This window comes from Hippoglossus stenolepis, chromosome 9, assembly GCF_022539355.2.
Source record: "Hippoglossus stenolepis isolate QCI-W04-F060 chromosome 9, HSTE1.2, whole genome shotgun sequence".
Lineage (NCBI taxonomy): Eukaryota > Metazoa > Chordata > Actinopteri > Pleuronectiformes > Pleuronectidae > Hippoglossus > Hippoglossus stenolepis.
In genome coordinates, this window is record NC_061491.1 from 25888533 (window position 1) to 25902839 (window position 14307).

Below are 14307 nucleotides of genomic sequence, written 5' to 3' on the forward strand. Positions count from 1 at the left end.
GCGAGGCGGCGCTGTCGTTGATCGCTTCTCCACCGACCGCAACAGGCTTCAACGCGAGTGCTCGTTATTATTGTGATCCAAATGAATTGGCTTTTGAGGCTTTAACATACTGAACTTCTTACCAAACTTTGCACAAAATTAGAACGTGGTGAAAATTTACGTATTCTGGAGTAATTTGAAATGGGCGGGCAAATGCCTCAACAGCGCCCCTGGAACACAGCCCTAGGTTTCCCTTTGACCGATCTTCACAAAATCGTAGCCCAGGTGTATCGTGACCAATCATGAAAAAAGTCTCAAGGAGCATTATGAAAAACGCAACAGGAAGTCCGCCATTTTGGTTTTAGTGGCCATTTTGGCCATATTCCACATTTTACTTTGATGTACTTGTCCCAGGGCTTTTGTCTGATCCACTTCAAATTGAGATGAGTGTCATCACAACAAGACGGAGATCAAAACTAACTCAAAGAAAATTTTTCACACGGTGTGACCGTGCGGCGTCCAAAGTTTGATTACACGCCATCAAAACACGAGTTCTGTATCTCGACATACAAGGTCAATCGAGTCCAAACTAGACACGTAAGACAAGAGTCCGGCCTGATGACATCTACACAGAAATCATGACTTAAAATCACAGCGCCCTGGTGGCAACAGGAAATGTCTTTTTTGGAACGTCTTACCGTAGGTATTCCTCCTCACCCATTGCCCGCAGCCACGCCAAACCTGTGTAACGGGTCTCAAGACATTGATAATGAAGGATAAGATTACTGGGACTTTTCTCAAACGCCATAATAGTGGCGTGGGGTCAAGTTCATCAACTCGCCAGGCACACGAAATTACTATAACCGGTGTTGGAGGTTCAAACTCCTCAAACTACATTTGTGTAGCAACAGCCCCCTGCAGACATTCAGATGGTTTTAAGAAATGGGCGTGGCATAATAACTGACTAGCCCCTAAAGTGCAGCCCGCACTACGATTGGCGACATGTACAAAAATCGACAGGACATGTGTCTTTTCATAACAAACAAATAAGTCACTGGATAGATATGCTCGACCAAACAGGAAGCCGCCATTTTGACTTTATTGGCCATTTTGGCCATATTCCACATTTATACTTTGATATACTTGTCCCAGGGCTTTTATCTGATCAACTTCAAATTGAGATGAGTGTCATCACAACAAGACGGAGATCAAAACTAACTCAAGATCGATTTTTCGTCACACGGCGTGACCGTGGCGTGGCCTCAAAGTTTGATTACACGCCATCAAAACACGAGTTCTGTATCTCGGACATACATGGTCGATCGAGTCCAAACTAGACACGTAAGACAAGTGTCTCGGCCTGATGACATCTACACAGAAATTATGGCTTAAAATCACAGCGCCACCTGCTGGCCACAGGAAGTGACATGTTTTTACTTTGATGCACTGCTCTGGCTGCTTTACAATATACAGCTCAAAGAGCTCAGTCAAGTCATTTGACCATGGTCGTTTGACATTTCCTCAAACCTGTAAACATTGAGGTGCGCGAAGGATCATCCTTCGCCAAAGGACACGATGTTGTCATAACTCCAGTGTGCATTGTCCTATCACCGCCAAACTTCTGTCACTGATTATAGTCCAAGCCTGAACAGCTCCATGTGTCAATATTTCTCAGTGTCATAGCGCCACCTACTGATTCGCCATGAAACAGGAAGTACTTGTAAATCCACTCTGCATTATCAACCGGCTCCGAACTGCTGACCTATGATCACAATCTTGACCTGAACACATCCATATATTAATATTAGTTCAGGGTCATAGCGCCACCTACTGATCAGTGTGAAAATTAAGTTGTTGTAACATTGTCGATTGATACAAATTGCTCACCTACATCAGAGCCCCTACTTGAACAGATATATCAGTCTGTAGGTAATAATAGTGATGGCGCCACCTACTGGCAACAGGAAGTAAGCTTTGTTTACAACAATGATTCGATTTACATAAAATGTTCACAGTGTGATGTGCAATTGATGGCGTGGATCGTAATGAGCAATTAGCAGGCAGGATCGACGTCGCTCGACGGAAGGAAGTGAGCGTTTATACTTTGATGCACTGCTCCTGGCTGCTTTACAATATACAGCTCAAAGAGCTCAGTCAAGTCATTTGACCATGGTCAGAATTGTGACATTTCCTCAAACTGTAAACGTTGAGGGCGAGATCATCCTTCGCAAAGGAGACGATGTTGTCATAACTCCAGTGTGCATTGTCCTATCACCGTCAAACTTCTGTCACATGATTATAGTCCAAGCCTGAACAGCTCCATGTGTGAATATTCCTCAGTGTCATAGCGCCACCTACTGATTCGCCATGAAACAGGAAGTACTTTGTAAATCCACTCTGCATTATCAACCGGCTCCAACTGCTGACCTATGATCACAATCTTGACCTGAACACATCCATATATTAATATTAGTTCAGGTCATAGCGCCACCTACTGATCGGTGTGAAAATTAAGTTGTTGTAACATTGTCCGATTGACACAAATTGCTCACGCTACATCAGAGCCCTACTTGAAGAGATATATTAGTCTGTAGGTATAATAGTGATTGCACCACCTACTGGCAACAGGAAGTAAGCTTTGTTTACAACTATCGTTCGATTTACATAAAATGTTCACAGTGTGTTGTGCAATTGATGGCGTGGATCTAATGAGCAATTAGCAGGAAGGATCGCGTCGCTCGACGGACGAGGAAGTGGCGTTTGTCCCGCCGAGGCAACGCTGCAACGCGGAGACGTGCGCTTGGTCGTTGATCGCTCTTCACCGACGCAACAGGCTTCAACGCGCGGTGCTCGGGCCCGCTCAACGTAGCCTAGTTATGTTTGTAACTGGGCAGCTTTCACCAAATTAAACAAAAAACACAACAAAGCAAACTTCTTCTGTTGTTCAAACCAAGGACCAAACTGTAGGTGAGATCACACCCATTGTTTCCATGTGCATCCGTATCAGATTGGACAGAGAAGCCGTGTGTGTGTGTGTGTGTGTGTGTGTGTGTGTGTTGTGTGTTGTGTGTTGTGTGTGTGTGTGCTGAGCTGTAGCTCTGTGAGCCTGCCTGCTATTGTACTTAACACTTTTCAGCTTCTCAGCACCTTCTCTTATTTCACAGCTGTAGTACAGCGAGCCAATCAATAGCTGGCTCGCAGCAGTGGAATAGAGATGATACACAGTGTAGTACTGAACCACTACAGCGACAGCGCAGTGCTGCTTTTCCTTGAAAGCTACATCAAAGATGAAGATAGTGAAAACGCTGCCACTGAATGTAGGAGTTTCATTGTTATCTTGTGTTTTTTTTCTTTTAAATCCATATCTTATATGTGAGCACAGAGACACTTTCACAAAGAATACTGCGACCTGTGGTGAAAACTCCCCCATGAGCAGTTTTATGTTGTTATAGGAAGTGTAAAAAACTCTGTTCATTCAGTTCTGTGAGGTGACTAATAACAATCTGGTCGGCAACCACAGTCAAAAGGAAATGGTGATCTAGGCAGCGCTTATTTGGTTGGTGTGATTTTTCCAGTTGATTTGAGTCGTTTACAAAAAAAAAATACAAAACATTTTTGTTTCCAGCTCAAGAACTATGTGAATTTATTGCTTTTCTCTTGTTTCATATTATCATAAGAAAGAAAATGGCTGGATTGATCAGTAATAAAACATTTAGAATAATTAAATTAAATAAATCTACTAAATCTTCGAGTTGGTTGTATTTCCCTCTTAAAACAAAAAGAAAACACATAGTAAGACAGGGATAGAAAATAATTTAGCAAGTAGTGCGTCTGTATTGATCGCATGAATTCACATGTATGTATCTGTCAGATGTCCTTGAGATCAGGTATTTTAGCCACACTGATATTTAATCAAATAATGTTGAACATACCAGCTTTTTCTCATCAGCAGATATATATTTCATGAAAATTACTTGTTGTCTTCACTCGATATTTGTCCTAATTGTGTGTACTTAGTTGTGTTCTACCTGTCTGACATGAGTTTTTCATCGTGTTGTCCAAGTTGCTGATGTGACGCAGAGGAGGTTTGCTTTTCAGCTGTAAATGACTCTGTACTGCGTTTGTTATTCGGTGTGTTATTCTTGAATCCAGCAATGACTCAGCTCTAATCGATTAAACGACAGCTGCTGCGATGTAGCTGCTCGCAGAGTTGTTTTACTGGTTCGAAAAAATAAATCACCGATGTGAGGGCTGAGGCTCGGCAGCTACTGTAACAGTCGGAGAAGCTACTGAAAGGAAAAGTGTGTTTTATAGCGTTATCTCAGAGAAACTATGTGTATGACACCGTTTAACATGTCCAGATGCTCTGTTGCATGTACGGCTTTTATCGTTATATATATGGGGGGGGGCAACTAGGTGTCTGGGGGCGGTGGTTTTCAAAGATGCATTATTCTCCCACAAGCGCAGGCTCCACTGTATTTAAGAGGCTGTATTGTATGGATGGATTATGGTGGGATTGAGGCCAAAGATTAGAAGGGTGAGTTTCCTTTTCAAGCCCCTGAGAATTACTCACATATTAGATTATTCTGCAGTAAATGATTCACTTCTAATACTGTCCAGACAAACATGAGCTTAGCTCGGCCTTGCAGGAGGATTTGTTCTGCGCTGTCTGGACAGGAAGGAGAATACTACGATCAGTATCAGGAATATATGCACAAAGAAATCACAGAGACTGGTCCTTGCCTCTGAGATCCTGAAGTCAGTCGGAGCATGTGTTAAAATCGGCTCTCGAGCAGAGAAAATACAGGTTTTCTAGACAGGTAGTGGTGCGTTTGTGTGAGTTTGTGTGAGTGTGTGAGTGTGTGTGTGTTCGTGTGTGTGACTAAAGTAGCTGTGTGTATGTGTCATCTTCAGCTGCTGTCAGCCCAAGCTGTGTCAGACACCCTGACGACTTCAGACAAGCTTGTTATCACCTCACTCTCACAGAGGAAATATTCCTTTTCCCCGTCTACTTGAAACCCCCACAAAAAAAGATCTTATGTCACATTTAAATAAAGGTTTCACGTGGTTCACACTTCACGTGTGATCAAATGTTTTCACTTAGAAAACTGCTTAGAGTGTTAAATGTCATCACAAGCCGTGCTTCACCTCAACAAGAAACTTTATATCACTGGACTTGATCGTAGCGATGCATTAACTCCGTTGCACTTCTTTACCGGGTGGAGAAAGTCAGTGGAAATTACTGATCCGCACTCATTTGCGTTCATGCACCTCCTCTGCTTTTGGTTTCCAAACTCCTGAGGGAAACATCTGGTTCTTTAGTTTCCTAATGTTCCACAATCTTCAGCAGCTAATTTCAGGGTTGTGTGATCTGAGCTAGATCTCACATTCCAATAGAGGTCGATTCATATCTAGATATGTCGCTACTTCACCTTTTTAGGCTTTTAGTTAATGTGCAGCATGAAAATATGCCTCTTCTCACCATTGTCACTACAGTATTTATGAGATACCATCCTCCCATAGCCATCTGACCGTTTGGCTGCTCACCAACATGTTTGTTTGCTTGGCCGTCTGTAGCCAGCTCTGTGTCCCAGCAGCCTTTAGTCAGCTGACTGAGTTACCGCAGCGAGTCGATTCCTCTTCCCCTCACATTCCCCTCACATTATTATTTCCTCTGACAGTTAACAGCTGTAACTCTCAGCTATTTGAGTTGCTTCCTGATTTTATATTCGGACGATCTATCTGGGCTACAGGCACAAACTGGTAGAAACCATAAAACCACTGATCTGTACGTCACAGTTTGACACAGCTCATTGTTTTCACAGTGAAACGTCATATATCAGAAGTCATTTCATAGTGTGAAGCAGCTGCTTCTGGGTGCGGTTGTTTAACACATGGCCGTTTACACTGTAAAACATCCTAACAGATATAACACAGGGGATAAATATACTGGCGTTAATGTAGAAATCATCCACAGCTCCTTGTTCTGTCCGGACTGATTCATCCACTTCACTTTTATTTTGGCAACTCGGTGTTGTGATGTATTGTGATTCGTTGTGTGCTTGTTACCATCCAGTGTATTCTCCACCCTGCCCACGCACACTTGACTTATCTTTGTTTACAAGGCCGCCGCCGCCGTGTTGCTCATTACCACTGAACATTGTTCATTCCAGCGCGGCCCGATCTTGACAAGGCCAGACTCCCAGTGTGAGCGCCAGCCTCTAACTCGCATCAGACGCTCGTCCAGGCGAGGCGGGGCTGATTTGACAGCTCGCCAGTGTCCGATGGTCAGTCTCCTTACTGAGTTGGACACAAGACTCTGTTACATCACATCTCTGTTATTTAAAGCTGTTCTGTTCATTGTTTGTTGTGCTATTCCTGCTCGTAAACTTTCTGGGTCATCTTTGCTTTCAGGGCAGCAACAGGACAAGAGCTTTTTACCCAAACCATCAATAGATAGTGACCTTCCTCGATAATCTTTTATTTAACTCGTATGTTTTAAAGAATTTAACTTGGGTGGGTTCATTTTCATGTACAATACTTTGCAGTAGCCTGTGAACAGCTACAGCTTTCACTATAGTCGACATACAATCAAAGTTACGACTTCATTTAGACCTGCTGGAGATGATCATGCAGTCAATTCTGCTTCCTGATTGGTTCTTATCCGTCACGGCTCGACTACCAGCGGTGAGGGCAAAACGTTAACATACGATAATAACAATTTGTCTCCGGAACAATTCCACCTCAAAGTCGGTCCAAGTAAAGAAATCCCTGCTCTTACTTTTCATCATTGTTGTTTCTCTTTTGTAGTGTTTTCTGTAACCAAGCAACCGACCGCAGAGCGAACAATCTGCTTCCTGTTTACACCGGATCTCACACATGCTCTTGTGTTTATATGGTCACATGATGTGTGTTGTTACGTGTTTGGACAGAGAATTTTAGCATTAATTAACCGCTGCAGTATCTTTCCACAAACACTCTCTTGCAGCGGTGTTAAGTAATGCGAGGCTCTGCAAGGCATTGTCACACACCCAGGCAGCTCGGATAGACGCAAACAAACCTCTCCTCTCCTTTTGCAACCTGCCTCTTTTCCCACCATCCCCTCCCCTCCAGTTGAGAAGCAAGTAGGCCAAAAGTGGGAAGCCTTGTCTGTGTTTCAAGCACAACAAAGGGAGCCGAGCAATTTGATCCTGCAGACTATCTGGGGTTTTGCGCTGCACACGGTTGAGAGGGAGCGCTGCTCTTGAAAAAAACAGCCTCACTCCTGCTTTTTGTCAGTGATTCCCAGGAATGTTTTTTTCTTGTCTGCCTGCACATTATTTCTGCCCCATCTCTGCGCTTCTTCAGCAGCATCCGTGCAAGTTGGTGCTCTCCCTGTACATCCCTGGTGGATGAAATGGGATTCCCATCCAGCCTCCGCTAGTAGGTAAACATAAGGGCTTTGTCAAACAGGGAGAATCCACCACATAAAATCCTGTTTGGTTCGATTTTAGAAAGAGAAACCAGGGAAAGGCTGTTTTGATTTACAAGCCTGCACTGGGTTGTTCGTTTCCCTCCACTACCTCACTTGGGGAAGAGGGCTCAGTTGAACCGCTTACATTTTTCCCTTGTTTGTGTGTGTGTATGCAGCTGGTGTTGTTTTCCCTCATGCACTTTCTAACTGTTATTGTTTCCATCCTGAAATATGAAGATAGTGATTAGAAACATTTCCATGTTTTGAGTTTTGTTTTTAAAGATATTTTTCACCATGATTTTATGATCTCTCTCTCTCTCTCTCTCTCTCTACTACATTTGTGGACTAATGCTTCTTTACTACTACGCAGCTTTCATGAACTAATTTTCTGCAGCTGTAATTACATGAACTTGCGGAGCTGCACATTTTGACGACCTTAATTTGCAGTTTGGCCTATATCTCAGTATTCAACATCCCTTGCTTTAATTACCACATCATCATAGCTGTATTCGAGCCGCTCTCGTCTGTATACTTGCTCTGCACATTAGTGCTGTTATGAACCCTCGAATCCTCGTTACTCATCAGTCTCATGTGTAATGTCACTCCATCAGAAAGTCCTCTTTCAGCCCATGTCTGTGAATCCTTTTGCTCCTTTGCCGCGCACAGTTTAACATCTCAGAAACGTGCATGGATATAAATGGGTACAGCAAACTGAGCCTTGCTCCTGGACACATTCTCTGTGGTTGCTGAGGGGAAAAGAACAACGTGACTTGGATTTCCTCACCTCCATTTATTAGTTTGAAGCCTCCCCGCCACGCCCCTGGTTTTTAACTGTAACATAATTACTGTAGTTACACTTGTAAACACAGAGCTTTGCAGAGGCTGGATCTGCCCTCTGCTTCTGTGACCTAACCCACGAGGAGATCAGCTTCTCTCGTGGAGCAATCCTCCAGAGTCACTGTTACTGTTACTGCAGGTCTTTGACACAGATTGCTCAACTTGACACGTTAGGACGGAGATGTTCTTGCTGTTTAAACACACGTTCCGCTTGACGCTCAGATGCATCGTGAGCGCAACCGCTCACATAGTTGCTGTGTGTTACGCACTAGAGGCCACACCACAGACTTCAGACCCACACCCCAATTCACCAGCCCACACACCTACATACGCGCTGTGGCTTCGCTTGCAATAGACGTTGTGAAAAGTGTCAACTTCAGAAGCAATTTGAAAAAGAAATCGCATCAAGCTGATGCTGCAACATAGATGAAGATAAATTACATATTTAATGCCACCAGCAGCAGCAGCAGCAGCAAAGTCGATGCTGAGAGTGAGACCCAGGGTGAGGACGCGACTCGGCCTCGTCATCAGGACGACCTTGATGAGGCGAGACATTTTCTTGCTCACTTTACATTCTGAAATCCCAAATGTATATTTCTCTGTGTTTGAGAAAGTTGAGTCCCAGTCACTCCCGACTTTACACTGCCCCTAGTGTTCATGTGCGTTCTGCTTCTTGCAGACACGCAGCATTAATTTGTGAGGAATTGCACAACTGACGCACAAAATGGATGTAGGACACATGAAGCAGCCCTGATGTGTACGAGGACTTAAAAGCAAATATCTCTGACCTTAAATGTGCTTTATCATAACATATCATGGTACATGTAAGTTTTGTATGATGAGAGGGGGTCACCGGATAAATAAATAAAACCTCTGTAAAGATTCAACAGTGCTGCATCAACTTGACAAGTACGAGTGGCACAGGATGTCTCCAAAGCTGCACAGATGGTGTTCCGTCAAGAACAGGAAATCGGTTGTGTTTTCCTGTTTTTCTCTTTCTCAGAGAAGAAAAGTGTTTTCACACCAAATCCCACGGCTTCACAGAATACTCTTCTTTTCCTCTGCATGAAGTTTCAGCAGCGGAAAAGTTTGACAGCGCAAGAATAAGTATAAGGACGTACTTGTGGCTGCTACTTTTCCAGTTTCAGTGGTTTTAAAGTTTAGGTTTTTAAAGGTCCAGCTTACGTTGTGTGCACTGAAATTAAGTCTGGTCTTCCAAAAGGGACAAATAAGGAGAAAGCATTTATTGAACGTATAGAAGAAATCGTTATTTAGGCACATTCCTGTCGCCTTAAATGTCTAAACGTGACCTCTACAGCTGCACCTTTGTGGTACACTGATCATCCTTTGAGGTTTGACAGCATCCACAGATCGGTCGTCGGCTTATTGTGGCTTCACCCCTCGAGGCGTACGTGTAACAGGTGTTCAGTCATTTGAACACAGATTGTGTTGGCCTGAATCTGTGTGTAACTACTTCGTACTGTCAATGTCTCTGGAAGAAACTGATCATATCCTGATGTTTGTCCCTTCTGTCTACATGCTGGAGCCCTGATTGGTGTGTGTGGGTGTGGGGGTGTGGGTGGACTGGGGGGATGTAAGTGTGATTAGCATGAGAAAGCCCTGCTCTCTTTTCCTCTTCACATTGTCTGCTTTGTGTCTCGGGCTCCGCTGCAGGACAAGTCACATCCTCAAAGAGACACCGTTCCCCTCAAGTCAGGCTGTAGTTCAGCTTGTCAGGAAACACTTGGCAACTGCCAGAAAACATTATTTACTTTAGGATAAACAACAGTTTGTCATTGGCCATATCAAACGGCAATGTCCTAACAAATGGGAGTAAATTTGGAAATAATTTATTACACTTTCAGCCCAATATCCACACTAATCTTTCAAAGTGGATGAAAACAGTGACATGAACTCCAGACAATAGGTTTGTCTTTCACATACAAAGAACACGTTGTAGAGCAGCAGGAGGCTGATGTATGAACTCTTTAATCTCTTTTCAAGTTGACTTCTTCATCAGCATCTTCTTCACTTGGCTCCTATTTTGAATCCTGAGATATTAGTATTCTTCCAGTTTCACATACGTCGCGTGTCAGAAATATCATCAACACTCCCACTAATTTGCTGTGAATTTTCTGGACATGTTCCTGATGTATTCTCACGGCTCAAGGAGCAGAAATATCCATAAATATGTACTTAAAAACAGTACAAAATGCCTTTATTATTAATAACTTAAGTAAGTTAATATTATTTCATGACATATTGGTGAGTAAGAGTTGTTTTCTCAGCTGAGAGACAAACGAAGGAGACAACCCTACGAGCTTTACCTCGCTCAGTATAAACCCACAGGCTCTGGTTTCACATCAAAATAATGTAATTCAGTGCGATTCACTGTGACCGACGCATTCAGTCACGGAGGTGAAGGAGATTTGCCCCGTGCCTTTTCGTAATTTCACTTTGGTAAACTGATATAAGTGGAACCAGTGACCCGTTGCAAACCATTCCGACTGAGGTGACTTCTGATGGAGCGACTGCAGAGTCTGAAATCACATTGCCTGTGTTGCATCCGTCCATTTTAAATCCTGTAACTGAGAGTCAAGCTAATTCATTTTGCTGCAAATGAAACCTGCAACAATCGACTGCACTTCCGGCACCAACTCATTTGCAGGGTTGTTAAACATTAAGTAGCTTTTTAATGAAATGTGCTGTATAAATAAAATTGCCATCTGGCCTGTTAATGAAACAGCCCCAACTGTGCAACCATGTTTTAGCTTGTTTCTTTATGTGCTTTGTTAACTTCTTAAATTGAAAATGTTATCTTAGAGGCAGATTTTTGTTTTTTTAAAACAAAGTTAAAATGTGGTTTTCCCCCGGTGAACGTTGAACGATGACCTCAGACACCACTGATCGGCCCATGTGAGACGCTGCCTTTACGGGTCACAACAAGGTCACTGATACTTCCTGAGGGAGGTGGCTGTTGACTCATTTCTTTTATTTTTCCCTTTTAAAGCTCCACTAGAGCCGGCAGCCTTATAGTCTGGATCCTACGTTTACTCATCAAGTATTTGGACACACATCGTAGAGAGGATTAGACTGGGAGACGTACAGATGAATTACTAAACTGCTTCCGGACAACCGTGTGACTGAGGACTGAGGACATGACTCAATATCATGGTCTCTTTTTGGGGGGGGGGGGCCAGATAGCTTCCTCCTCTCTTCTGAAAATCTGGCCGTGAAAATTAAAAACGAGACAGAATGTGGCTCTTGCTCTTCTTTCGCTCACCCCCTACCCCCTCGTTCTCTCCGGTTGTTTGCTACACTGAGTGCTCAGTGAGTGCCACGGCCATGAGGAGGTACAACTGGCCGAGGCGTCAACAGCCCTCAGCCAAGTGTCCTCGCTTCCCCGACTGGTTTTCACCGGCGGTGTTTTGGTAGAGCGACAGTCGAGTCAGCGTTATCCGGTCGGATAGCAGCAACAATGCTGCGCGGCAACATGACGGTGGAATTTCCACACAGCAGCTCCGGTGACAATGACACGATTTCTGTCACGCAAAAATGCAACACAAGCTCACGACACTTTACGGTGACAGGCTCGTATTTGATGATCATGATTCATCAGACAGTTATTCGTTAAAGCTGTTTCTGATCAGCAGGTTTTATGCTTTATAATCCCACCCACTCCTTTGGCTCAGATGTCTGTTTTTACCACATTCAAACTGATTCAGCCACAAGACTTTATTTTATATGTATCGGTGAAGCTTTTCTTAAAGAGTCCTTACTGTTGAAATTGATTTAAATGATGTTACTTTAGACAAATGAGATCATTGAGTCCTGTTGATCGTCTTATTTGTTCATAATTGTACTTAAAAATACAGTTTTAGCTTTGAAGTGCTAAAGGAATAGTTAGATACTTTGGTAGATATATTAATTTTCAATCTTTGTCTTCTCCTCTCTCTAGTGGTCAGTTTGCTGTGGTCAGAAGATGTCGGCACAGGAACACGGGCGTGGAGTACGCCGGCAAATTCATCAAGAAGCGGCGCAGCAAATCAAGTCGACGGGGGGTGACGAGGGAGGACATCGAGCGCGAGGTGAACATCCTGAAGGAGATCCAGCACCCGAACATCATCACGCTGCACGAGGTCTTCGAGAACAAGGCGGAGGTCATCCTCATCCTGGAGCTGTGAGTGGTTCTCTCTTCTCCTCCTCCCTCTGTTCTCAACACAGCCGGCAAATTTAGATTTTTATTTCCGCTCCACAGTTAGAAGTGCGATTATTATGATGTATTCAATGAAGGCATCAGCTTAAAACATTTAAAATGAGAAAAAATTAATGATTCAAAGCAGAATATTAGCTGTTTACAAACTTGGAATCAGTTATATTATCTGCTCGTGTGGTGAGACAGCGGTTAACACAGCATTTTCTAAATATTCTGCTCTTGAAAGTATGAAAGACAACAATATAAATTAAAGACTTTCTCGGTAGCATCTTATGGGAACACTGTTTAAGTGACAATCATATTCTCTTTAAATGTGTAATTCTCAATTAAAGGGGAACTCTGAGATGAGCTCTGAAACCTGATTAAAACATTTCAGGGCTGTGGCGATAAGATCAGGTAAATAAATAACATAGTAGTCAAACATTTAAGTACAGAAAAAAGTCCCAAATTCTTTCCAGCGTCATCGTCGCCCCTATTAGTTTAGATTACACATTATAATTTATAATCAAGATAACACTTTTCAAACTGGGGGAAATTCCCCTCAGAGCCACAGGAGACATTATCCAGCTGTTTATATTCTTTCCGAAGATTAAACTGAACTTAAAGTGAACATATGTCTCCTGTGGCTCCAATTGAGCAGAGTGGCTCAATTAAAATAGGCAAATTAAAAAAACTTTCCATTACTTCAGCAACTGTAGAACCAGTAACAGGGTTCTGGGTTTGTCATTTAAACCTCGAAGTGCGAGCAATGTCAAAACCATTCACATTTCAAATAGTCTACATGATACAGGCACTTAATTGTCCTCATCTCAAAGACGTACCACGTACATCGGAGTGACCTACCAGCTCTTTACTCCACTGAGCTGCAAACGAACGACTCAAACGCTGAACCGTTGGCCTGCACTGGTTTGGTGTTTGTCATTTCTTCCTTTCAATTCTACCGTATGTGATCATTTGTCAGGAATGTTGTCAGACAACTGCAGCGCTCCACATCGCAGCCATTACCACCGGCTGTAAGCCGACCTTGTAATTGAGGTGTACTTTATTCAGCTTTCATGCTTGTTTGTTCTGAATAAGCGTGCCAGCTGAATACTTGTAATGTAAACACGAGTGATCTCACAGTGTTTGTGGTGAACTGGTCTAACTGGCCTTTTGCACAACATCCCTAACGGGTCTATCCTGAACACTTGTTGCTATGACAACCATCTGAACAATTTGACGAGTTATTTGAGTTTTGAAAAATGGCAGGTTTAGGTCACAGAAGCGCGTTTTTAAGGAAATATCATCAATACGACCTCAGACACAAATACCTGATGGATATAGACAAAGGAGAGTTTGTTTTAAGTCACTAAAACATCTTTCAAAGTGCAGATTTTCAGAAAACTTGTGGTTTCTGTATATCTATGTGTACATGTAAAAAGCAGTTTCTCTACATTTGGTTATCACTGCTAGTTCTTGGATCCCCAATGTTCTCCTCTGGTATTTCATGGATTATCAATGTAGATTTTATCGCCACATATTTGGCCTGGCATGCTTGTTTGAGCGTTTGAAGTCTTTTATGCATTTCTTCTATATATCTTCTCTAGAGAGTGGAAAATGTAAATTTGAAACGATATCTGCAGTAGTGTAGATGAGGCCTGGATCTTTTGGTCCTATGGGCTGAAGCAGAAGTGCAGGGGTTTGGTCAGTACAGCTCTGAGCTCCTTAAAACAACAACTTGCATGTGGCTGGTAAAAATATTTGTCTTCATGTTGTGGCCTTTTGTCCTCCACTCCCTCTCCTCCCCCTGCTGCACTCTGGGTTAATACAAGCGTGACAGCGG

At 43.1% G+C, this 14307-nt stretch overlaps 1 protein-coding gene across 2 annotated transcripts in view; it reads left to right on the forward strand.

Moving 5' to 3' along the window:
• Positions 1 to 14307, forward strand: part of dapk1 (death-associated protein kinase 1) — a 67810-nt gene that overhangs the window by 21688 nt on the left and 31815 nt on the right. For both annotated transcript variants that reach the window (XM_047341251.1, XM_035165918.2), the window contains one exon: positions 12228 to 12449. In XM_047341251.1, coding sequence (XP_047197207.1) covers positions 12228 to 12449 — 222 coding nt within the window. The remainder of the gene's footprint in view (positions 1 to 12227; positions 12450 to 14307) is intronic.